General features: G+C 45.3%; 1 protein-coding gene across 6 annotated transcripts in view; it reads right to left on the minus strand.

Annotated features, from left to right (window-relative positions):
* LOC105465317 (eva-1 homolog A, regulator of programmed cell death) overlaps window positions 1-26920 on the minus strand; it is a 180561-nt gene that overhangs the window by 52134 nt on the left and 101507 nt on the right. Inside the window, exon 1 of one of the 6 annotated variants that reach the window (XM_011713722.3) lies at window positions 16209-16291. The exons of 2 other annotated variants lie outside the window; for them this stretch is intronic. In XM_011713722.3, coding sequence (XP_011712024.1) covers window positions 16209-16242 — 34 coding nt within the window. In that variant the 5' untranslated portion in view covers window positions 16243-16291. Of the gene's footprint in view, window positions 1-15631; window positions 15893-16023; window positions 16074-16208; window positions 16292-26920 lie in introns of those variants that run through there. 3 more of the 6 variants (XM_011713726.3, XM_011713723.3, XM_011713725.3) reach the window with 3 other exon arrangements.

Below are 26920 nucleotides of genomic sequence, written 5' to 3' on the forward strand. Positions count from 1 at the left end.
GTTTGCTCTGTTATACTCATTGATATTCCACATAAGATTTCATTGAAGAGTTTTAACGCTGAAAAGTTTCCAAAAATCACTGTAACATTTAATATATAGGAAAAACCCAAAATATGAAGCAGGAAAAGATGTAAGAAACAGATCTTTTTGGTTAGAAGAGCAGAAGTAGAAAAGGGTGAGGGTAATTCAACCACAACTCCAGATACAGGCTTAAGAATTTTAAAAAATGCTTTTTGAATTAATCAATGAAGCAGAAATAGTGTGTCCCTTGCTCCTGGAATTGGGAGAGGGGAAACTTTGGGACTGGAGAAACAGAGAAGGTCGTAGAGGAAGTTTTGCTTTCTCGATGAGAACCATATTCCTATAGGCAAATAAGAAGGCTTCTCTGTGGGAAGCAGGGCAGACCAAAGAGATGATGGTCAGTGGGGAGCCATGTGTAGCCACTGATCATTAGGGCCAGCATAACTGAGGTGTCAGCACAACGGAAAGGAGGCCTTGAGCAGTGAGGTTTCTGGACTTGTGGTAGAGAAAAAGTGGTGACCAGACATGTGATTATGGGGAAGGAGGTTAAAGGGAAAGTGCAGCCTGGAGGGCAGAAGCAAAGCACAGGACACAGAAATCATTCATTCACTCATTAATTGATGAAGCTCCTATTAATACAGGCATTTGATTGGACACTGCAGTTACAAAGATGAATAAGCCTCAGTCAGTGTCTCCTAGGAGGAGGAGAGGTTGTTACCAAGGAGAAGCCCAAGGAGCTACAAGGATGGCAGAGGAAGGGGTCATAGCTTCCTGGAAGAGGTACCCCCAGAGGTCAGTCTCAAAGCAGAAGCAGGAGGTAATCAAGCAGATAATAGCTGAGAATGGGGGAGGAGGAGCACCTCTCAACTCAAAGAGCATTCCTGGAGAAAGACACAATTTGAGAGAGAGAATTGTATAGCTGGGGAAGAGCAAGTGGACGAAAATGAGTGAGGCACAAAGTGAAAGGAAGGGAAAGTGAGAGAGGAACCTGTTGAGGGGGCTGGGGCCAGGTCATGGGAGGCCTGGTGTGTTCTGCAAGGCAGCTCAGACTCTCTCCTAGCAGCAGTAGGGAGCCACTGAGGATGCTAAGCTCGGAAGCTACACTCACGCTTCCCTATTCAATTTCTCCACGCTATTTGCTTGTGTGACCTCCCATAAGCATTCGCCAAGAGCAGGAACTAGTTTTTCATCTTTTCACCTTTATGTCCTTGGAGCTTAGCATAGTCCCCAGAGTGCAACAGGAACTTAGCACTTATTGTTATATGAACTAATGAATGAACGAGCAAAGTGCTAAGTAGGGAAAGGAGGCTGGTGGGGGGGGAAATGTAGTGAGTGAAGATGAGAGAACACTGTCAAATACACAGGCTAAAGAAATCTGAAATGTAGTAATAAAAGTATATGTAAATATAGACAAAATCTTCATGTGCCAAGCAGTGTATACAGGAAGTGGATGGAAAAACTGACCACAGATGAAGATACCTTGGAGAAGGAACTGGATTGAGATCCACTCAGGGACCTTGGTCAGAGGAAGCTCCTGAATTCTTCTTGGGAAAGGGTCATGTTAGGGGGTGAATTGTGTCTTTCCCCCTAAAAATATGGGGAACTCCTAACTTCCAACACCTCAAAATGTGTCCTTATTTGGAAATAGGGTCTTTACAGATTTAATCAAATTAAGACAAAGGCATTAAGGCAGGCCTCAACCCAATAGAACTGGTGTTCTTATAAAAAGGAAATTTGATCACAGACACACAAACAGCAAAGATGATGTGAAAAGACACAGAAGACAGCTATCAATAGGCAAAAAAACACTTAAGGTTACCAGAAACCATGGGAGAAGCCTCAGACAGATCTTTCCCTAGAGCCTTCAGAGAGGGCGTGGCCCTGCTGACATCTTGATTTTGGCCTTCTGGCCTCCAGAACCATGAGACGATACATTTCTATTATTCTAAGCCACCCACTTTGTGATATTTTATTATAGGAACCCTAGGAAATGCATATAGTTTGGCAGTTAAAACAGATTAACACTTGCAGTCGACTTTGGTATTTGTCTTCCCTACGTGCATTCCCTTGTCCTCCTTGCTGGATGGGTCTTAGAAGGAACAGAGGGAAAAGAAGGGAGCTGCACAGGCTCATGGATGGGGCTTCTTGGCACCTACTGGGTGAGGGGAAAAGATTCTGCATCTCAGGAATGGTACAGGCTTTGACACCAGACCTGGTTAAATCTTAGCTCCATTTACCAGCTATATGGCTTTAGGCGAATGACTTGCAATTTTCAAACTTCAGTTTGAAATAGGAAATACAACTTAACATTATAAAGAATTCTTAAGAATTATGCTTAACAAGGAGATAATCTATGTAATGCACCAAGCATGATGTCTAGTGACCAGCAGGTGACCTCCCAGATGTGCGCATGATTCTGAGTCACACACCCAGAATACCCAAGATATTTTTTTCCTTCTCTGGAAGAATCAGTCCACTGAGCATAAAAGAAACAACTAGACATGTTCTCATCAAATTGGTCTGCAGTCCTGTCATTTTTACTTTGGAGCACACCACAAACCATTTCTCCCCATCGTCCCTTCCTTAAGTTCCCTGAATTAAAGCAATAGCTCCTAACTGGCTCCCTACCTCCATTCTCTCCCCATCCTCCAGTGCAGCATTCACAGAGTCACCCACCAGAATTATCACTCTAGAGCAGGGGCTGGTAAACTGCTGCTCATGGGTAAATCCAGCCCACTGCCTGTTTTTGTTTATAAAGTTTTATTATCACATAGCCACACTCATTTGCATATTGTCTGTGGCTGCTTTTGCACTATAGTGGCAGAGCTGAGTAGCTCTGACACACTGTAGGTCCACAAAGCTTAGAATACCGACTATCTGATCCTTTACAGAAAAAGTGTGCCAGGCCCTTGGTAACTTGCCATTCCCTTCAGTGACTTACTTCTTATACAAAACCTACATTGAGTAGTTGGCCCTTGCCTGTCCTTCCCGGCTCATTTCTCTTTTATTTATTTTTTGAGACAGGGTCTCATTCTGTCGCTCAGGCTACAATGCAGAAGCACCATCTTGGCTCACCGCCAGATCCACTTCCTGTGCTCAAGCAATTCTCCCACCTCAGCCTCCCAAACAGCTAGAATTACAGGCTCACACCACCATGCCTGGCTAATTTTTTTGTGCTTTTAGTAGAGATGAGGTTTTGCCATGTTGGCCTGGCTGGTGTTGAACTCCTGGGCTCACGCTATCTGCCTGCCTCGACCTCCCACAGTGCTGAGATCATAGGCATGAGTCACCCTGCCTGGCCTCCTGGCTCATTTCTTGCCACTCCCCTATATCCCACTCTTGCTGATTAAGAGTCCCCCCAAACACCACGTGTTGCTTCCACCTGTAACATCTCTACTCCCTTTCCGCATGAAAAAATTTCACGTATTCTTCAAGATTATTTTTAAATGTCCCTTCCCTCTGAAGCCTTCCAGCCCTATTCAAGGGTCAGGCACTCCTTCCTTAGAACTCCCTTAGCACACTGTGACTTCCCTTCAATAGACAGCATGTTGTAGAGAGTGAATATGGGTCTACAGATCTTTCTCCTTTGCTGGACACCCCCAACCTAAGCCTCTCATTTCCTCCTGGAGCACACTGTTCTTGTCCAGGATAGCAGTTACCAGTTTGTAATCATCATGTATTTTATCTGTCTATTTATGTCTTAAATGCCCATCCCCTAATAACTGTGAGCCCCGAGAAGGCAGGAACTAAGACTGTCAGAATCACCATCACTTTACCATCACCTAGCCTGGAGCCAGCCATATAGTTGTTCAAATTATTAAATGAACTGATGATTGGCTAAACGCAAACTATATATATATATGTGTGTGTGTGTGTGTGTGTGTATATATATATATATATTTTTTTTTTAACTAATAAATCAAATGCAGGTGAAAGAGAATCTAAGGTACCATAGCTGTTGCTTTATGGGCACACATGGTACTGCCTTCCAAACCCTTTTGCACCTTGCCACAATCCAGAAGATTGGATGGGCAGAAGCACCACTGACAGCTTAGATGTAGATACCTGACGCATGTATACAGCCCTGTGCACTCATTTGTGGGAATCGGTGTGGAATGTGTACATAGGCCTTTTTCATGACAGAAAATTCAGACCCTGTGGAATAGGAATAAAGCCAAGTACGGGATTATGTAACTTCACTGAACCACACTTGTGTGGCGTCATACAGCATCCCAGCTACACCTTCCTGGGGAAGTACTTCCGCCACTCCTTGTCTACTGAGGAAAAGTGGGGCAGAACACCTGTAGCTTCTTCTCTCCAAGGGAAGAAGGAGGTCCCTAAGGAGAGTGCCCTGTGTGTCCATCACACCCACACCCAGCCAAAGGGACCCTGCACATGCCCACATCCAGGTGAGAGACCTGGCTGGGAGGAGAGTGGGGAGGGGTCTGGCAGGTTTGATCCTTCCTTGCCTCCTACAGTGTCCTCCAGTACCTTCAAGCTGTCCTCCAGGGAACGTTCAAGCTGGAAATGTGACGCTTGAATGATGCACTGTTTACTTTTCCTGACACCTGAAGGCTCAAGATCAAGCAAATAATTCAGCTGAGCTGCTGCTTTGTGTGAGGAAAGAAAAATATCCCAAGGCCATTTCCCGTGTGACCTTTTGGATTCACGATGGTGCCCTTTGGGAGAGCCCTTTCTATAAAGGCCCTCTGTGAAAGTGTGTGCATTTCACTGAGATGTTTCCAAGAAGAGCAAAGATGCCATTTCAACCAAGGCAAATATATGAAGTTGGCAGCCAAACCCTAATTCCAGCTCTGAGCCTCAGGGATGTCAGCACCATGAACATGAACCAAGGCAAAGCTGAATTTCTTGTTTAAGTCAAGCTTTTAACCCTCTATGGTATCTGCCTCTGGTCTGAACAAAAGAATCTTAAGTATGAAAACAGAGATTGTCTTTGCCCCTAGATAAAAACATCTTCTGGGATGGCTTCTGGGAGGCTCTGGGACGCAACCTCTAAGCCTGCTAACAAAGAATTCATAGGAAATGCCCGTATTTTTCCATTATTAAGACCTTAAATGGCAGTGGTCAAATCCTCTAGGGTCATTCCAAGCAGAGGGTTGTCACTCCGGTAAATCTCATAACGGGCCTTTCATTTCCTACAAGATCTAAACAACTCTGTCTCCTCTTATATATTTGTCTTCATCTTCAACTACTTTTCCCGTTGCTCAGAGAAGCAGGTATCACTTCTCCAGTCCAAAGCTGGTGTCTCCTCCCCACAACCCCACTATGCTCTAGGTCCTCTTCCTTCCTCCTGAAACCTTGGTGCTGCTGCCATCCTTACCTCCAGGTATCTACACAGCAGATGCCAATTCCCCATGCCTGAAGTGGAGCTTCAGCACATCATGCTCTCTTGGAGAATACGTTGAGGCAAATTCAGTGGATGATATACTGAATGCACCTGAATTTGACATGGTCTGGACTTAACAATAAGTGAGTTGTTAATGCTCACCACTGGGCATTGTGAAAGAAATTTTCTCTGCTCCCCCTAATAAAAGCTAAAGACCTGAAACACCTATCCAGAATTTCTATAATGATATCCAACTATCAACATGGAAGCCATCCAGAATATGAAGAGAAATATTAGAAACCTGTGCGGAAAAAAGTGAAGATGGAGACACCTCTCCCAGCATGCATAGTCCATTTGTGGCCACTCTATAACATGTGCTGGTTGAATAGGCGCGGTGGCTCACGCCGGTTATCCCAGAACTTTGGGAGGCCGAGGTGGGCAGATCACGAGGTCAGGAGTTCAAGACCAGCCTGACCAGCATGGTGAAACCCTGTCTTTACTAAAAATACAAAAAATTAGCCAGGCATAGTAGCGTGTGTCTGTAATCCCAGCTACTTGGGAAGCTGAGGCAGGAGAATCACTTGAACCCAGGAGGCAGAGGTTGCAATGAGCCAAGATTGCGCCACTGCACTCCAGCCTGGGTGGCAGAGCAAGACTCTGTCTCAAAAAAAAAAAAAAAAAAAAAGTGCTGGTCTTTTCCATCTTTAAAACACTGTCTCTACCTAATACCTCTAGCTGCTGTCTTTTCTCTCTTGTTACTTTTATAGCCAAACTTCTAAAAATAATTGCTAAAGTTTGGTATGTCCGCTTCCTCACCTCACATTTGTTCATCAGCTCCCCTCATCTGTTAGAATCCCCTCACCAAGTCATCAATAGCTTCGGAATTTCCAAATCCATGGACATTTCAGATCTCTCGTTCTTCCATGTCATTTGAAGCTGTTGATTCCCCTCTCCTGGAAACTCTCCTCTTCCACATCCCAGTCTCCCATTTCCTCCTGCCTTTCTGCACATCCCCTTCCCTGTTGACTTCACTGGATCCTCTCCTTCCTTCCCTGAGGTCAGTGTTGTGCCCTAGTACTGCCATTCTCAGAAGCAATCTGGCACAGGACTGGCATCCTGATAGCTGACTTAAAATCCTAGGTCCATGACTTATAGCTATGTGACCTTGGGCAAATTACTTACCATCTCTGTGCCTAGGTTTACTCAGCTGTAATATAGGTAAAATAATAGTAGTACTTCCTAACAATGGTTGTTGAGAGGATTAATACACATAAAGTGTTTAGAACATACAGTACACACTCAATAAACATAAGCTATTGTAATTCCTCTTGCTATACTCCATAACCCTCCGTAACCAACTGATCCACACCATGACTTCACTACTTTGGTTAAAGTTTGCTTGTGGGCCAGGCACAGCAGTTCACAACTGTAATTCTAGCACTTTGGGGGACTGAGGCAGGAGGATTACTTGAGGCCAGGAGTTCAAAACCAGCCTGGTCAACATAGTGAGACCCTGCTCTACAAAAAGTTTTACAAATTAGCTGGACATGGTGGCATATGACTGTAGTGCCAGCTACTCAGGAGGCTGAATCAGGAGGATTGCCTGAGCCCAAGGGTTCAAGTTCAAGACTGCAGTGAGCTATGATTGTGCTGCTGCATGCCGGCCTGGTCACAAAGTGAGACTGTCTCTTAAAAAAAAAAAGTTAGCTTTCTTGTAAATCTTGAAGACTTTTCTCCTGAATGTCAAACCTAGAAAACATCTGCCCACTAGCCATCTCTCCCAGACTATCATAATACTTCAAACTCAGCATATCTGAAACTGAGTTCATCATCCTTCCTATAAACGCTGCTCCCTCCTCCCCGTCCCTTCTCTCTCCTAATGAATAGCCCCACTATCCTTCCCACTGGCTGCCAGGCCAAAATGTCAGAATCATCCTAGACTCCTGCCCCTCCCTTACTCCCCCGTTCAGTCAGTCACCAAGTCATGCCAACTTTATTGCCAAAGGCTTTCTTAAGTCTGTCCAATTCTCTACCCTAATTACCAGTGTCTTATTAGGACCTCATTATTTCTCACCTAGATGGTACTAAGTCACAATAATATTAAAAATAATACTGGCCACTAGTATGACATGCCAATTACAAATAAACCACTGTAGTAGACATTTCACATACTTCATTGTATGTAACCCTGACTGCTATGCATGTCACCCATAAGGGAGGAAGTAGAGTCTGCTGTTTTCAGATAAGACAGAGGCTCAGAGACATTTGCTAAACAGCCCAAGTTACAGGGAGTGTGGCTAGGAAGGAGGCTGAGATGTATCTGACTCCAAATCCCAGGCTTTTTCATCCCCTAAACTGCAATAACATGCTAACTGGTCTTCTTGCCACTCATATTATTATTCTCCAATATTTACTCTATTGCCAGAACAGTATTAGAACTCCAATATTTACTCTATTGCCAGAACAGTATTAGAAAAAAACTTTGACCCAGTCTCTCCTCCGTGTGAAATCCTGCAGTAGCTCCCCACTATTTTGGAATTTTCAAAGTAAAATTCCAATTCTCTAGTAAATTCAGATGTGGTTACCTTGCCCCTTCACAGATTGACTTCCTTTGTCCCCAGCCATGCCTATCTGCCTTCCCTTCTTCAAACAGCCCTGGCCTGCTCACCTGGACATGCCGGACTTCTCACCGGCCCATCTGCCTAGGCTCCACTTCTCCTCTCATCAGTCTGGATGCTCCATCTCAGCCTCTTCGATGCATGTTGTCTTGGACTCACCTGCTCTCCAAGCTGAGTTTAGGTGTCCCTCCTGTGGGTGCATGTAGCACCCTGTGATTGCCTCTAGTATGGCACTTTAGGGTAGTACAACATTCATTGACTGAGCATCTACCATATGCCAGAGTTTACGGTAGGCTCTGGTGATTTGGGAATCAACAAGACATATGTCCTGCTTTCAGAGAACTTACTGTAATGAGAGATGGACAGCAAAACATTGCATTACTATCTCTGATTCCCTTGTCTGTCTCCACACTGGATTGCTGAGCTCCTTGGGCACAAAGAGTATCTTGTCCATCTCTGCTTCCAAGGCCTGGAACTGTGCCTGGCACACGAGGGTGTCAGTAAGTGTTGACAGCTTGAGCTGAGCAGACACACCAAGGTCACCAAGCTGTCTCTGTGAACACATGAGCACACCCAAAGGGACACTTTTACTTTCATGTGTGTCTTTTTCAGACTAAATGTCTGAGTCATTGTCTTCTGAAGTTCCACGAGATCCTGCAGTACACCCTGCGTTTGACATGCAGCAGGGTCTAACACTGGCGAATGCCCAGGCTAACCATTCCTGCCCTGTGTGACTGACCCATTAGGAGATTAAGGGACCGAGGCCTCACAGCAAGTAAATGGCATTGCTGACTCTCTTCTAGTGCTCATTCTGCCTGCTTTCAGGTTCACAGCCACATCTCAGTGCAGCAAAGAAGGATGCCACTGTCAGAGGTTGCTCGGCCAAGTGGCACTCCGGATGGGGGAACTCAGGAAAGAAATGCACCCTTCTTCCAGTAAGAGGACCTATCCGCCTCCTCCCATGGGCCGCCATGGCCTGTCTTGTCTTGACAAGATGAGCATGTTTGTGGAGGTGCCCAGAGAAAGACAGCTTTAGGCAGCCCTTTTGATCGAAGTCCCCTTGCAGAAACAAGATCCCCTGAAGTCTGTTCCCTGCAGCTACCGCCGGCCCCATCTGAATGACAAGGGCAGGAGGGGGCAGGGCAAAAGGGGAGAGGCTTAAATTACAGCAGGTGTTTTGTAAAAAGTCTTCTTTTCCTTGCAAGTTTATGGTTGCTTCTCTACGAAGCAGCATTTCCCCCTCCTCTCACCATGGAGGGCAAAGTGCAGGCTGCCTTAGTGATCAAAGACAGGGCAAGAGGTGGAAGAGAGTTTGTGAACCCCAGAACAAAGAGCGTCTCACTTCCCCCAGGCACAGCCTCAGATGCCAGGCTGGGAGAAGGAAAGGGGGAAAGTGGGGAGGAAATGGCCATTCCTATCCCAACCACAGTGGCCCATACTCTTTCACCCCCTTTTTCGAAAACAGATTTTCTAAAAGTATCTTTGATGATAACAGCTCTCTGGAGACTATCTGGAGCGGGATAAAGGGCTCAGAGTTTGGTGCCCTGGACCTGATCCTGGCTCTGCCTTTTAGTTGTGGGTGTGACCCTGATTCCTCCTCTAATACAGACCTCAGAGGGTGTTTGTCAGGATCCATGCAATAAAGGCAGCTAAAGCCCCCAGCACAGTGCCTGGCACCCACCCCAGGTTATAATTGATCTCTAGGAACCACTCCTGGGACCACTTCCCTGGAGGAAGGATGGTCCCCAGAAGACAGCATTCTTCTCCCTGTCTCTAATCCCTGATCACTGGCTGGACTGAGTCTTCTTCTGTACTTACATCTTCTCTGTCATGGCACTAATCCACCACACTGTGTTGTCTGTTTTCTTGTCTATCTCTTCCTTCAGACCATGAGCATCTTGAGGTCCAGGAATGGGAATTCCATGCTAGAGCATTCATTCACTCATCTATCACTTACTAAGTGCCTCCTATGTGCCAGGGGGTCACTAAGTGGTGAATAAATGAGTAAAGCCTGGGGATAACCTATAAAAGGACCTATATCAATTGTCTAATCAATAAGCACATGCACCCGTCCTCTGTGGGGAGCACAATGCAATCAGCACATGCAAAAGGCTTTGGGCTCAAAGAAAGACTGCAAATTGGAATGCAATTCCCAGGAAATGTGTCAATCCTAATAGCTGTTGATCTGCTGGATCCCAGGTTGGATTTTATATGAAACAAACTTTAGCATCAAAACTCAATCTCTCTCTCTCTCTCTCTCTCTCTCTCTCTCTCTCTCCCTCTCTGTCCCCACTGCCTCCCCCCTTCCTTCCCTCTGTTTCCCCATCCCTTTCTAAGTCTGGAGAAATTTAGCAATTGCTTAGCAATTCATGCAGACTTTTGAATGCTCTAAAGGTAAAACCCAGACTCTGGAGGGGCCACTCACATAGCTCATCAGCTAGGGCTTTGAAAAGAAAACAAAACGACTATCCACAACCTCCCAGCTCAGTTTTGTTTTTGATGTGATTTCTTTGCTTACTAGAGACAGTGTCCCTCCCTGACCCGTGGGCTCTGGTCCCACTGCCCCAGGACGAAACAAGGCCAGCAGAGATAAGAGGCAGAGCCACTATTCAAAGAGCTCAGCACACCTGAGCTTTAAATGCCCACTCCATTGTCTCAAAACAGTACAGAGACAGACTCCTGGACTGGTCAAATGTCAAAGCCACTTCCCCAGGCCCATCTCTGCCCCCTAGCCCCCACCATATGCCTACATGTCTTCCAGGCCCTTTCTTGACTCTTACACATGCTGTTTCCTATTTGTAATGCTCTTTAATCACCCGTCCCTTCAAACCCACCAAGCTCCCGCTTACATGTTAAGGCCGAGCTCACACATCTTCTTCCTGATGTCTTTCCTGACTCTTCTAGCAGAGATGGCGCTGGTTCCTTTGAGCTCCCAATTCTCTGCTCAGATATCTTATTCTATATAACACACTCTGATGATCTATTCACATGGCCAACATATGTCATGGACTGCAATCTTGATGGTACAAACCAGGTCTTTTTCATCTTTGTGTCTCCAGCACCTGCACAGAGCTACTTATTGCACGTGTATTCCAAGTCCACACTAATACCTCAAGATTCTGCCACCACTCTAGTCTGACACCAAATGCCCTTTACAGCACTAAACAGGGTTTCACGCAGAGTCAAACAACACAGTGCATTTCACAGAGAATACAGCGCAAGATGTAAACAGGGCAAAGTGTATCTCCCTAGAACTAGACACACAAAGCAGGGGCCAGCTTCATCAGAAAGTCTGCCACAGGTCAGTTAAGAGGTGCTACCCAAAGTGGCAGCCAACAAGATGTGACATCAGAGGCCTCAAGACCTGGCACCAAGCCTGACATTTCTACCCTGGGCTTGTTTATCTTCTGTGCCAAGCTATAAAAGCCTCAGTATAAATACAAGGGATGCCCAAACATCTTGGGTCGCACTTTTACTCAAGTCATTCATATCCTAAAGGAATTTGTTTCTCAGGTCAGTCAGCTAGTGACCTAGGAGAGGGGATGATGCCAGGAGACAGTATGAGTCTGGTGTGGGAAGGGGAAGGCAGTGCTATAGGGCAGTGGTTCCCAACCTTTTTGGTTCCAGGGACCAGTTTCCTAGAAGACAATTTTTCCACGGATAGGGGGAGATGGTTTCAGGATGAAACTGTTCCACCTCAGATCATCAAACATTAGATTCTCATAAGGAGTGCACAACCTAGATCCTTCACACATGCAGTTTGCAATAGGGTTCACGCTCCTAGAGAATCTAATGCAGCTGCTGATCTGACAGGAGGCGGAGCTCAGGCGATGGCCTGTTCCTAACAGGCCAGGGACCAACCAAGGGGTTTGAGGACCCCGCCGTGGGGATCTGAAGAGTCTTGGATGTCAATGGACAGGAAAGTTCTCACCCTACTCAACCCTCAAAAGCAGCACTTACTAGAGTGTTTCCCTGGCCCCTAAAAAACCCACAAGGCTTTACACGCGCCAGGTGACCTCATCCCGCTGAAGTTTTGGAGACGACCTGCCAAAACAAACAAACTCAGGGGGATTACAGCTGTGCAGGACAGCTGTGGAAGAAGCCAGAGTACACAAATGTGCAGGTCTTTGTGTAAGGCAGTCTAGCCCACAGAGCAAGTGGCCCAGGGACTAGCAAGGAGTGGGCTTGGCTTTAAAAGCCAAGGCTGCATTAGAAGCAATAAAAGATTCCAAGTTAGTTTAGTGATCAGTTGTAACCAAGTATCCAGCGTAAAACACAACTTACCCAGAGGGTCAGTGAATGTTTTCTACTTCTCCAAATCTGCTTCTCCAACAGAGAATTTAATATTTAATAATATGGGTTATTAAATTCCCTTAGCCAGTTTTACCTTCAATAGATAAATGAGCCTTACAATACGTGGAGAGAAGGTGTACTTTGCATCTCATCAAGTATAATGTGGGAGATTGAGCTGGTGGCATTTATTCATCCATCCCTCATTCATCAATTGGTTTCATCAATATTTACATGCTAGGTGCACACTGCAAAGGGCACATGCTTGGTAAGGACAAAGCTGGGGTCACGGAGTTTTTGACCCCAAGTGTGCACCTCTGTCCTCCAGGCAGGTGTGTGTTGACTCCATCCCCTCATTCCAAAAAAAGTTAATGCTCTTCTAGCCCTGACTATGTACACTTAGGCTCAATTTAGCATAAAGATCAGTGGTGCTGGGAAGTAACCCCAATGTCCTGCCCCTCTGTGGCTTGGGGCAAAGCAAGGAGGCAAGGAAAGGAACAAGAGTTGTAAGAAGAATGGCATAGTCTTAAATCACAAGCATGATGCAGGTGGAAAACCCAGTGGACTTAGGCTCTCATTAATGCACTTAACAAACCTTATCTCACATTAACTGAGCACTTACTATATGCCAAGCACTGGGCTAAGCCCTTTACCTGCATAGTGTGAAGAGTATGTGTTTTGAAATCCAGATGTCTGTGTGAATCTTGGCCCTACCACTCATTAGCTCCATCACTCTGGGCAAACTGCTTAGCCTCTCTGTGCCTCTGTTTCTTTGTCTGGAAAATAGGGCAATACCAGTAGTAACTGTAAAGGACATTACAGGGTTTAAATGAGTAAAAACGTATAAAATGCTAAACTTGAACCATGTCCTGCAATTAGGTAGGCACTCAGTATTAAGATGAATGATTATTATTCCATTAGTTAGTCATACTAGTCTGCAGAGAAGGTATGCTATTTCTTCTTACCAAGAAGGCTTTGCGAGACTGAGTCAACTTGACCAAGGTCAAGTAATTAACTTTTAACAGAGTTAATAAGTGGCAGAACTGAGATTTGAACTCAAGAAGCCTGACTCCAAAGCCTGAAAGCTTAGCCATCATCATGAGCATGAACGGTACTGAGTTAGATTCTAAATATGTAAGACTAGGGGAGAGATAAACAAAATACTACAAGAGAGATATATTAAAAAAAAAAAAAAGGGCAGGACAGGGGAGGGGAGAGGGGAGGCTGAGGCTGAGGCTTCCCCGCAACCTGGGGTAGGGCAGAGAGCAACAAAATTGTCTGTAGGAACTGAAGAATGATGCTTCACCCAAAAGGAAACTTGACTTCTAGTCTCAAAGACTGATTGCCAGCCAAGGAGGAAGAAGGGCATTCCAAAAAGTCAGGACCTAGAATACCAAAAGAATAGTGGGTTGAGGGAATGTCAGAAACATAGAGGAAGTGGCATAAGGTGAGGCCAATTGTGAAGAGCCATATGTACAAGGTCGGGGTTTACATTTTATTCTGTAAAGACAGTGATTGTCAAACTTTAAGATGCAGAGGAATTACCTTCAGTGCTTGTAAAACACCTGCAGATTCCCAATTCCCATCCCTTCTGTTAGCAATGGGGAACCAACAAGGGTATTAAGGCAAGATAGCAGCATGACCTGCTGTGGATTTGGCAACAGAATTCTGGCACTGGAAGGGAGGGAAAGACAGGGACAAAGACTGGTATAATCAGCCAAACTAGAGCAGATAAAAGGATGAGAGCTGGAAATAATGGCACTCTTCATGAAGTGACACATTAAACCTGGGCTTCTCAACCTCAGCACTGTTAACATTTTAGGCTAGATGATTCTTAAACCCTGGAAGCAGAGTGGGGGAGAGGGAAGATGTCTTGTGCAATACAGGATATTTGGCAGCATCCCTGGCCTCTACCCACCAGATGAATGAGATCCTCTTCTACTTACATGATGACAGCCAAATATGTCTCCAGACATTGCTAGATGTCACTTGGGAAGTAAAATCAAAATTCCAGTTGAAAACCATTACTTTAATAAGCCCTAGCATCCTGCTTTACAGATGAGGAAATCCAGCTACAGAAAGGTACAGAAAGGCCCCAGCCAGGATTCAAGCTGGTGGTCTCACTCCAGGGCCTGGGCTCTGAGCTACTGCGCTTGACTGCCTTTATGGAAAGGAGATTCAAGCCAGCCTTCTGAACAGTATTACACATTTTGTGACAGACCGGATGCCAAGAAGGGGATGAATTAATAAGGTTCAAAGGTGAAACCTCAGTGCTTGCCGCTGAACTCAGAGGACAGTAGATACTAAATAAGTAGTTTGGGTTTGAATAGAATCAAGGTGTATTAGGTCAAAACGGAAAAAAAATCTGGTCCCTTGTACTATGAGCAAGGAGGTGGGGGGTTGGGGGGACCGTTCTTGCTCAGACTGAAGAAAGGAATCTTCTGTAGGGCTGGACTTGAAGTGTGTGTGTGGTATAGACCAGCTAGGACCCAAATCCTGGCTGGGCCCTTTCCTGGCTAGCTGTGTGGCCCCATCTTATTTTGCCTGTTTGTAAAATAGGGGTAAGAGTCCCTATGCATAGGCTTGTTATGAGAACTCAGGCAGTTAATAAAAGCAACATGGCAAGCCAGCACGATGTGGTTGGCACTCCTCTCCTTCCAGGACATCCTTATTTCCTCCGTGCCCCAACGCGCTCTGTATTGCGTGCCAACACCTCCCCTTACTCCTCAATAGTAGGAGTGGGGACCCTCACGCAGACCCCCCAGATACAGCGGCGTGGACTGTCTGCGCGCCCCCCTCCACCAGCAGAGCGTCCCACTGGGACTTTAGGGGGCGCCAACAGCCTTTCACTCCTTAATTCACTCGGCTTTCGGGGTCCTGGGGGTCGCCAAATGCGCGCGGCGAGTTGGCTGCCCCCGAAACAGACCAGGTAAATAGTCCACGGTGCAGCACTTTCTGCAGGTCCGCCCCCTGCAGGTTTGGGATCGAAGCCAGTCAGGCTCAGCCCAGCTCCCACAGGCGCAGGAGAGAAGCGCCAGATTTGGGAACGACCTGCTCTCCGAAGCTGGGCTGCAGAGGCAGGGAGCTGAGAGTTGTTCTATCCAGAAAGAAGCAGTGGGGCGAGAGAAGAAACGGGAAAGTGGGAGGAAGACGAGGCAAAAAGGAAAGCGCTGGGAAGCAGAGTTCCTTGTGGAACCCAGCCTGCAACACCTGGGCAGGGGCTTGGGAACAAAGCAGCGGCTTCAGGTCAGAAGTGCTCTGGGTGTTTCCGAAAAGAGGGCGCTCCGGAGAAGCCGGAGCCCGCTGGGGATGCCGGCGCCCCAGAGCCCAGGGTGCGCTCTCGGGCGCCGCTTACCTTCGCTGGGGCCCCGGCGCGCACTTCCGGGGACTGCGCTCGGGGCGCGCGGGGCCGAGCAGGGGGACCCGGAGCTGATCACCGAGGGGCGGACGCGACAAAGCGCTGCCCGGGGCTTGGGCCGACACTAGCACCTCGGAAAGGAATCCTGCCGGAGGGGCCGCCGGGGTCAGGGCTGGCCTGGGGACGTGGGGTCCCGGCCTGGGTGCTCACGGGCGGCGGCGCCAAGCCCCGCAGAAGGTGGAGGAGCCCGAGTCAGTGGGAGGAAAAGGTTGTCTCATTTCCTTCGATCTCCCCCCTCCTCCACCCGCTTGGCTCCGGACCTGCCCTCCCTCTCCCCCGCCCCCTTCTGCAAGCCAGCGGCCCATGTGGGCGCCCGCAAGACGCGAAACCTGAAAGGCTGCAGCGTGCGGCACCTCCCTCCGCGCCAAGTTAGTTCACGCTCCCAACTCCCGCCTGCCTCCCCGCGCTGCGGACTGTCTGTAGGGCTGGGGAGGTTCCCCATCGGCAGTCCCCACCCTATCCCGGTCCTCCAGCCTTTCCTCCTGCTGGGACGAGCCCAGATTTGAAAGCAGACCTCCAAGCCCCTGCCAGCATCCATCCTCTCTCATTCCTGTCCCGTCGCCTGCTTTGAGCCTGTATTCAGGCACTGAACTCAGACAGGAAATAACCACTTACTTTGTTAAATTTGATCAACTTTTTTTTTTTTTTTTTTTTTTTTTCCTGAGTGGGAAGTTAAAGCCTGATGCATAATCTCGAAGGAATGTTCATTTTTATCGGAAGAAATGCAGCTGAGGCCTGTGTTTGGCCTTTCTCTTTCAGGGTTAGGGTCTTGTTTGTTAAAATCAACAAGTATTTATTGAGAGTGATAGGCGCTGAACTGCGCGATGGAAACGCAGAAACAACCAGAGGGACACCCTGTTCCTAGACAATCGTCATAGGGGGTGACTGCAGGGAGAGAGCAGGTCCCAGGATGCCGTGGTCTCTTAAGAGATGGGTCACGGAGTGAAAGTCTTCTACAGAATCAGAATAAAAGCATGGACAGAGGGAAGACGGAATAAGAAAAGCCCTCAGGAGGCGGTCTACCAAAGAACACGGCCAGGGCAGTGAGTGATGGTGGGGAACGGGAGGCGGGGGTGAATGTTGTGCCAGTCCCTTAGGAAAGGAGAGGAGCTGCTAGAAGCAGTGGGATGGAACTGATAAGATCTGAAGCCCAAGGGCTTGAAAGGGAGAAGATGAGGAGAGGATGAAGGAGAGAGGTAACTCCCAGGCCTCTGGCTAGAGTAGCCAGTGACCAAGTGGATCACTAGAACCTCAGAGTACTTTCTGGAGCTGCTACTCCAAGTGTGGTCCACAGACTGGCAGTACTAACACCACATGGAAGCCTGATGGAAATGAAGACCCTTGGGCTGCACTTGAACCACTGGATTAGTATCTGCAGACTAACAAGATCCCTAGATGATTCAAATGTGCATTAGAATTTGGAAGCACTGCCCACTAGACCACTGACTGTATATTATACTGTATATTAGACTGACTGTATATTAGACTATGGAGCCCTGGGTGTATATTAGAAACACCTGGGGAGCTTTAAAAACCAACAGGAGGCCCCAGCTCCACCCTCACAAATATTTCTTTAATTGTCTGGGGTGGAGCTCCCACATCAGTTTTTTTCAAATTCTCTCAAGATGATCTCACACAGCCAGAGATGAGAGCCACTGTTTTAGACTTACTCAAGAGCTACTTCATTTTACCTTGAAATGCTGCTGTTCAGAAAGGAAAACAACGCCCATCTGTAGATGACAATGTAAAGACAGGTTATCCCACTCTAGTGCAGAGGCAACTGGTCTGATAGAAAGGGCCCTTGTTTCCTAAACTAATCAGGGAACAAGGTTCTAGCCTCAGACAGCACTAAATTACTCTCTGAACTTGACAAAGTACTCCCCTCTCCGACCTCTGTTTCCTTATCTGTAAAAACAATACACACTTGCCTGACTCCGAATTCCACACTCTGGCATGCAAGGTGCCATCGTCAGAGCTCCCCCTAACTCTCCAGCTTTCCAGCAGGCATATGGAGAGGCTGTGTTGAGAAGTGGGGTTTCCTGATATAATACTTTGTGTGTTAGCCAAGGGCACAGCCCTGTATGAATACCAGAGATCAGAGGTTTGTGTGCCGAGCACAGGAGCACACATACAATCAGTGCTCAGTAAATGTGTGTTGAATGAACTAATTAGTAAAGAAATAAATAGGGCACAGATGCCCCTGCTGGGACGAGCCCAGATTTGAAAGCAGACCTCCAAGACCTCCAAGTGTTGGTACTTAGTACGTGCCATTAGGATTGAAAGCCACTTCTGTAGGAAATGCAGAGACAAATGCGTAGACTTTCTTTAGATGGGCCCTAATCTTGAGCCTATTCATTTGCCCCCCAGGCTGGAGAAAGGACAACTGGAAGCACTCTGACCCAATCTAGCTTTGGATTTAAAAATACTACCACTACTAAGAACTGCTAATATGTGTTGGTACTTAGTACGTGCCAGTCACTGGGCTGTGTCTCACTTATAAACATTGCCTCATTTTATTAAAATGAAGCAGATACTGTTGAACCCCCTACACTTCAACAGATTTCAGGAATCACAGGTATGGAAAGAGTAGAGCTGCCATCTAGATTATCTCCTGCCTCTGGTTGTGCAGCAGGACAGAAGTGCATCTGTTGCTAGCCTGAGAGCCCCTCTTGGGGTTCCTGCGGGTCATTCTCCAGAACATGCATCCCTGCATGAAGGCCAACATTGAGATAAATGACTACTTAAGGATCCTACAGAGGCAGATTCTACCAGGAGCTATGTCAGGGAGCCTATGGGTTATGGCTGCACCTTGGAAAGAAACCCCTCAAAGCTACTAACTTCATGCTTACATGCACACATGTGTTCATGTATGTGTGTATGCTTTTAATGAGAGCCTCTTAGATACCAAACGCTATGCCAGTCCTTTTCACATACATTTCTTTTAATCAGCACAGCATCTTGATTGGCTAAGAATTCTTGTTCTCTTATTTTATAAATAAGAAAACTGGAACAACATGAAGATCTGTTCATCTCTGTAGCCCAAGTTTCTTAGGGGTACATTCTATTGCATCGTTGTTCATGTCCACCACCTCTGCCTACCCCCATTCTATGAAGGTGAGAATTTCATTTCAAGTCCCATTCACTTGTTATGGTTACAAGTCTTTGAAACTCTCTGTGCCTCATTTTCCTACCCACAAAATAAATTGTCTTTGGTTGCTGTTTTCTGAAGGTACTGTGTGTGGCTTCACACTCTAGGCTGAGAGGCGATGAGGGGAGATAGCCCATAGACTGTTAACAGAAACTGAAAACACTGGGTTGATTTATTCCAAGATGAGAGGGCCCATTGCTTCATTAATGGCAAAATTATTATAAAATAGAGAAATAGCTATTTTCCATTTCTAGGGAGACATATTTATGGAACAGTGCCAAATATCAATTAAGACTTTAGGTCGGATGTGAGAAAGGGGCATTAAACCTCTGCTAGACTAAGGCAGATTCTCAATGGCTACCTTTTGAAGCTGCCTATCCTGGTCTCATAGGGTCTGCTGGATAGGCCTTCAGGGTGGAGGTGGTCAGGGAACACAGGAGAGGTTGGAATGCACAGGCTGATACAGGAAGGGCAGAGGAGTAGGGAGTCCATGTGCACAGGCACAGCGTACAGCTCCAGTTCTAACCAGAGATGAAGAATTAGAGGAAGAAAAGGGGTCATCCCAGGAAACCAGGATCTCAAGTAACCACTTCATGCCTGGTTGCAGGCCCAAGGCTGAGAGCTGGGGCTTGCAGTGTGAGCAGCTTTTGCAGATGTGGGCAGGTAATGCCAGCAGAGTGCACAGGGCTCCCACGGCGCTGGTGGTCAGAGCAGGGAACCACAATCCCCCCACCCTGGTGTTGTGGCCAACAGCACATCCAGTTCATGGAAAAAGTCTAGAAGCCAGGGCCCCTTCAGCTAATACAAAGAAGATGTGATAGTTTTAACGCTCAGTGAGTGGAGGCTGTGGCATTCCCTCAGTGGCACAAATGTCGTGACGACAAGATTTGATAGGAGGATCATGTTCCACCCCTGTCACCACTGAGCCCTATCCATCAGCTACTGTTAGACAAGACTCTAGCCACATTCCTCTTGCTTCTGCTTCCAAAACTCCATCTGCATTTGCATAGCAGTAATTTGATGATTTTACACAAAGCTCATTGTGGCAAATATTTACTAGTTTTTGCTTCAAACAGAAATACAACCTCAGACTTTGATTACCCCCATTTTACTGATGAACAAAGGCACAACACCCAAAGGCAGCCAAAAACAAAAACAAACTGAGTTACCAGTTGAGCGAAGGTGAAACCCTTAGACTCCTATGGTTTACCCAAAAATGATGAGCTGCTAAAGGCACCACAAGATGCTTGCAGTGAGAGTATGTCCAGATATGTCTTCACCCAAAATCATCTGGCACTGTGTAACCCATGTGTCTATCAATGCAGTTCAGCTTACCTGTCATTTCCTGGAGACTGCCTGCCCTGCACAGAGAACTGTCCTAGACACCATAGGCAACCTTGCTGCTCTCACCTGGGGCATGTTCTGAAATCACAAGCTGGACTCCAGACCAGACCAATTGAATCAGAATCTCTAGGAGTAGGGCTTTTTTAAAAAACCTTTCCAGATGATTACAATGTGCCATTAGGATTGAAAGCCACTTCTGTAGGAAATGCAGAGACAAATTTCAAACAGTAAGGAGCTCAGTCTAGTAATGGATGATCTTCAAACGTCACCAGGAGAAGGAGAACATCAAAACTGCTCTCCTGTGTGCAGAGTATTAAGACAATGCCAAATGGACAAAAATCCTTGGACTTTTCTCTGCCATAAGTGAGTGAAATCATCCCCATGTGGTAGGATATGGGGATTTTCCTATCCCACAAGGTAGGAAATCTGGTTTTGTCCCAAGAAAGTACAAATGATTGAAACCAGAATCCTTGCCTGCTTCCACTATGGCACTGCTATTTACAAGAAGCCTTCAAACTTCCAGCTCTTATTAATTCCAGAAGTAGTAAATGATCTCCAGGAGTGATGGAGCAAGGCAGGCATGTAAAGCGAATAATGAAAGACAAAGGAAATTGCCTCATGGCCTGATGAGAGGCTAATGGATGTGCAGACAGAGACACCAATGTGTCACCATTAATGATGTCACTTTAGGAAAATCAGGAGGCCAAAAATTTTTTTTTTCATGCTTTGCCCTATGGTCATTTCCTATCCATTCATCTTAACAAAAGTGAACTTGAAAAGAAACTGTACACTTGTTTAAAATGTTAGTTTGGGGAAATGAGGACAACCTTTCTCTTTCTCTCTCTCTCTTTCTCTCTCTCTATCTCTCTCTTTCTCCTGTTGTCTCACTTTTGCTATTACGTTTCCTAGCAAAGTAATGGGACTTCTGTTAAGGTTCATGGATAGTCATTAACCAAGTGGCATTTACATTCATTCGTTCATTCCACGACAGCCTGCTAAAATGAAACAAGTCGTTTGATAGTATTAGCTACTAACATCGCCTAGACACCAAAGGTCAAAGAATGCAGTATGCCTTATTTATAGTACAACCTTTCGCCAACTTTTTATAAGGTCTAATGGATGCATTTAATTGCCAAATAAATCAATGTTGACAGTTATACCCCCTCTGCAATCCTAGATTCCAGATATAGGCAACCAAATTATAAAAACCCATGTTCTCCAGGCCTTGTCTTTTTTTTTCAGAAAGCAAAGTTTTACCTGTACAAAGGAATATGAGAGGATGCCAGGAGCACAAGTCAGTTGTTCAAAAGAACTTTTCATGGAACTAAAACCTCCAGGGAATATAAGCCACACAGCTAAGTTTCCACATGCTCTAATCACTTCTGTCACCTTTTCAAATGTGTAATGAGCCCGAAAAGGATGAAATATTGAGTAAAAATCATCAATTAAGTATCCTCTTTATCTGTTCTATTGTGGAGTGGGGGTTTATCTCGCTGAATTATTTCCTCACAGGCCCTAGTCAGAAGAATAGAGATTTAAATACTCTTGGATCAAACACTTTATCTCGCTTGGTGTAATAGAGTAGAAATCAAAATATTTCTCTAACCAGTTGCTGCTGCCCAATACAGCATTTCTTCTGATTAATGATAGATTTTTAATCAAAACATATTCACCATTTCAACCATAAACATAGCTTAGTATACAGTTTGCGTCTTTATTTTTTTTTTCCATTTTCTATAGGGAAATTCTTATGCCCAGGTTGACACCTCCTCTACATTTTTCATCTTGGCGAACAAGGTTAAATAAGCATAAACAGAGCTTAAACAAATCATCCATACACAACACTCTCTTTCTAACCAACAGGAAGCCACTGTAAAAATGAGAGATTTCAATTATAAAAAATGAGACAATGGAACTATGAAACATGCCTAGAGAAAATGCTAATAGTTGTTCTTTAAGAAAATTCAAGTTAGATCCCAAGTCACAATATACATGGGCCCCAAAAAGTTGTCAATAAGATAAATATTTTTAAAATAAGATAAATCTGTCTATTTTTATATTGTAAATACCATTGACTTTCATTATAAAATTGAGATATCCTACTACATTTTAATCTCATGACCTGTTTGAAAAATTATCCTGCATGTCTAGAAAACTATACATTTTTTAGAGAAAAAGGATACATAAGAGTTTGGAATAAAGTATAAGTTTTGAGTTAAAATAGCTCAACCTCATAGCATGCCTGAACTGGACACTGAGTCCTATGTCAGGGTTCCGTTATAAGGCTGCCTGCAACTCTTCCAAATTCCTCGAAGACTTATTTTCTGTAACTCTGTGAAAGGTGTCAACTTGAGAAATTAAGAGTAATTTGGTTTGAAAGATAAATGGGCAAAACACAGGACAGACAACAAATCATACCAAGCTCTTAATCTCCCTGAAGAGTGTACATTAACCAGAATAGATTATTGAGAGGATCCCAAACTTCTGAAACCCCCATAGTGCATGCTTTTAATCCATTCTTTGATTCAGAGATTTCATGGTTGCAAATTCTAGAACACTGTATCCTTATGCACAGGTATGCTAGATCTAATCAAACCAACTGGATGGCAATGTGTTCATGTCCCCAGTGCCCAAATTGGAGTGATTTCCATTGCTTAAACCAGTGTCTGCGACCAGCAACCAGTTAGTCTCCTGTGTCTGAACGCATCTGATGGAGTTTGAGATCTACTGTAGATGTAAATGAGGAATCTAAGATTTTGATCCTAACAGAAGAGCCGGGCACGGTGGCTCAAGCCTGTAATCCCAGCACTTTGGGAGGCCGAGGCGGGTGGATCACGAGGTCAGGAGATCGAGACTATCCTGGCTAACATGGTGAAACCCCGTCTCTACTAAAAATACAAAAAACTAGCCGGGCGAGGTGGCGGGCGCCTGTAGTCCCAGCTACTTGGGAGGCTGAGGCAGGAGAATGGCGTAAACCCGGGAGGCGGAGCTTGCAGTGAGCCGAGATCGCGCCACTGCACTCCAGCCTGGGTGACAGAGCGAGACTCCGTCTCAAAAAAAAAAAAAAAAAAAAAAAACAGAAGAAGAGCTAATAAATGAAAGGTTGATTCACTTGCTTCATTTTTAGGCCACACTGGGAATCTGTTAAATTAGCAGGTTTGATTAATGTATTAACAATACAATACTCTTGATTTATTTTAAATGGCTTACTATACTTCCCAGAAGCATAAGGTTTACTTATAATGAGATATCCAGGGCAACAGAGCTTCCTATGACTTCAAACTCCCTGGGCACATGGGAAGTTTGGTCTAGGGGGCTTTTCTCTGTGCCAAAGCCCCTGCTTGCCAGACCTTTCCTCCTCATCCTTATTTCCCCTCTCCTTCTCTTTAATCTTCCCACTGCCTCCTTCCTCTGCCTTGAACATACCTGAAGCTCACCCATGTTTACATTAATAATGTATTATTATTAATCAATAATAAATCATTGTTACTAAATAGTCAATACTTATTAAATAAGTAAAATTTAATAATTAAATGATATTTAATATTAATATTAAATTATAATTATTAGATAATAATAAATAATTATTAAATAAACCTTCAAGATTCTGGACCCATTTCTAGATATTGTTCTTTTTTAATTTTAATTTTATTTTATTATTTTGAGGTTATAGGTGATTTTTGATTACATAGATAAATTCTTCAGTGGTGATTTCTGAGATGTTAGTGCACCTGTCACCCGGGCAGTAGACACTGTACTCAATGTGTAGTCTTTTATCCCTCACCTCCCTTCGGACCTTCCCCTTCAAGTCCCCAAAGTTTATTATATCATTCTATGCCTTTGCAGCCTCATAGTTTGGCTCTCATTCATAAGTGAGAGCATACAATATTTGGTTTTCCATTCCTGAGTTACTTCACTTAGAATAATGGCCTCCAGCTCCATTCAAGTTGCTGAAAAAGACATTATTCTGTTCCTTTTTAATGGCTGAGTAGTATTCCATGGTGTATATACACCACATTTTCTTTATCCGCTGGTCGGTTGATGAGCACTTAAATATGCAAAGATATGGGACCATAGTTTGCAATTGCAAATTTCGCTGCTATAAACCTGCATTGCATGTGTCTTTTTCACATAATGACTTCTTTTCCTTTGGGTAGATACCCAGTAGTGGGACTGCTGGATCGAATGGTAGTTCTACTTTTAGAACTGTAAGGAATCTCCATACTGTTTTCCATAGTGGTTGTATGAATTTACATTCCCAACAGCAGTGTAAAAGTGTTCCCTTTTCATCACATCCATGACAACATATATTGTTTTTTGACTTTTTAATTATTTAATTATAATTTAATATTTTAATAATATTAAATTATTTCTAGATATTTTTCTTTACTTAATTTTTTCATAACCAAACTTCTCAAACAAATGGTATTCACTCGCCTCACTTTCTTAATCCCCTTCAATCCTCAGCTCACGGTAGTCTGGCTTTTGTCCCCAACACGCCACTGAAACTGCCTTCTAACGTTAAAGCCCCCCGTGGCTGCCTCCTGCTAATGTTCCTCATCTCCCTGCAGTACTTGCCACTGTAGCCACACCCCCTCCTCCTTTCACTTCTGTGCTTCTCCATTTCCTAGATCCCCTCCTACCTTTGTGATCATTCCTCCTCTGTGCCCTTCTTTAACTGGCTTTGCTCAGTAACAGACACATCTGTTTGCTTCACTAAAATGCTTCAGGGGTTGCCCACCTCTTACAAGATAAAATCAGGTCTCCTTAGCATGGAATGCAACATCCTTCAGGGTCAGCCCCTACATCTCTCTCCCAACCATTCAGTACCAACCCATCTTCTGCTTCAGCCATGTCAACCCTTTTGCAGTTTCACAAACAGGTTATGCTATTTCATACTTCTGTACCTTTGTACAGAATGTTCTTGACTCCACCCCCGTCCTCCACTAAGGAATTCCAGCTCATCTTTTAAGACTGAGGACAAAGGTGAGCAATTCTGGGAAGCTTTGTCTGTCTCCAAACAGAGGCAGCAACCCCACCTGGGTCCTGGGCATCTGTGACACATTTTCACTGTAGAGCTCTGCACCCTGTTACGTCTCCCAGATCCGAGTCCTGTGAGGGCAATAGGTTCTTGTTCATCTCTCTGTCTCAAGTTTGTACACTGCACCTACCACATGATTAGAGGGCAAGAAATGCATGCTTCTTTTACTTCTCTAATTTAATATAATTTGCCCTGAGCTTCCTGTTCATTTCATAGAAAGTCTTAATTTCAGTTTTTACTGGGGCATGTCCCCTCCCCAGAGTCAGATGGAAGTCCAGAATCAGGTAGAGGTGCATGACGCGGAGCATGCAAAGAGACTCTACCTAGTCACCACATCCAGGCTTGTTTTCCAAAACACCATGGAGCCCCGAGGCAAGTTCTTCTAAGGCTTGGGCCTTGGGGATTCTTTTCACAGAAGTTCTCAAGGTCACAGACCTTAATGTTTAGTTACTTCTACCCCAGTGCCACCTTCAGCCCCTCAGCTGCCCTCGTTGTTGGTGCTGTTGGAAAGCAAGGTCCAGATGATCATACTTCAAGGGCACCCCAGTGACTCTATTCTTTCTCTCATTTTCAGAGACTCCCTTAGTCTCCAGTCAGGGTGCACACCTTCAGAAATACAAAGCTCCCACTCCTGCCCATCACAGAGCAGCACGATTCTCCTCAAGGTGCATAGGGAGCTGAAACAAAAACAGAAATAGGGATGTCTCCTACTGGAAAATCTGTTTTCAGCCCTGCAATGAAACAGCTCTCAAAGGCAAGGGTATGACGGGGTCTTGCTGCCTTTTTGAGGCAAAGAGTACCCTCAGTGAAGAAACTAAGACACAGGTAAATATCTCAATAAATTACTCTGCCATATAACCACCCATGAATTTCTTTAATTACTTAATTAAAAGCATAAATGGCCATGAAAAACACAAATGGAATTGCTCTCCCAAAGAAAGACACCTCTACCTGGCAGCCCTCACCACTCGGCCTAATCCTCCTTCTCATTCCTTCTCTGAGGAGGAAGCCCTAAAATGCCTGGGATTCCCTGTCTGTGGCCCGGGAACACTACTCACATGGCCAAGTTTATTTGAGCTGCTGACTTGGGCTGCTGACGCAGGGTATTTGCAGCTGCTGCACTAACCCACTTTTTCTCATGGATGATTTTAATCTCTTTAATTTTTGCCCAGCCTGTGAGAAAACTGAAAGCGTGGTTGGGAGGGGGCAGGAGATAGAAGTTACAGGTCATGAGCTGAGTGGCAGCTAAATCCTGTGGGAGGAAGCGAACGCGAGTGTAATCCTTTCAGGAAAACAAGTATTACTGGAGAGGAGAAAGCTGCCAATGTAACTTTGTTCCAAGAATAAATAGCACATTTTCCCTCAGTGTTTGCTTTTCTCTCTTTGATCCTCTTGAAGCCCTCTGGAAATGCCTGGCCAGCAATTTTTCTCCCCTCTGAGGCTGGGGAGAAGGAACCACAAGCACTCACTTGAGATTCCTTAAATGAAGGCGTTTGGAGGGGCTCCCAGGCAATGCTGGAGCCCTGAGTCCTGTGGAAGCCCCGGATCCAGACATCGGCGTGAAGTTTAATTACCACAGATATGCCATAGTGTTTCCAAACATGCAGTCATCATGCCCAGAAGCAGTTTAAAAGGGAATAATAATAGATAGGGTATACCTGACTAAAGCTACTGGGAGCCATGGGAGTTTGAA

Source organism: Macaca nemestrina, chromosome 13 (genome assembly GCF_043159975.1).
Source record: "Macaca nemestrina isolate mMacNem1 chromosome 13, mMacNem.hap1, whole genome shotgun sequence".
Classification (NCBI taxonomy): domain Eukaryota; kingdom Metazoa; phylum Chordata; class Mammalia; order Primates; family Cercopithecidae; genus Macaca; species Macaca nemestrina.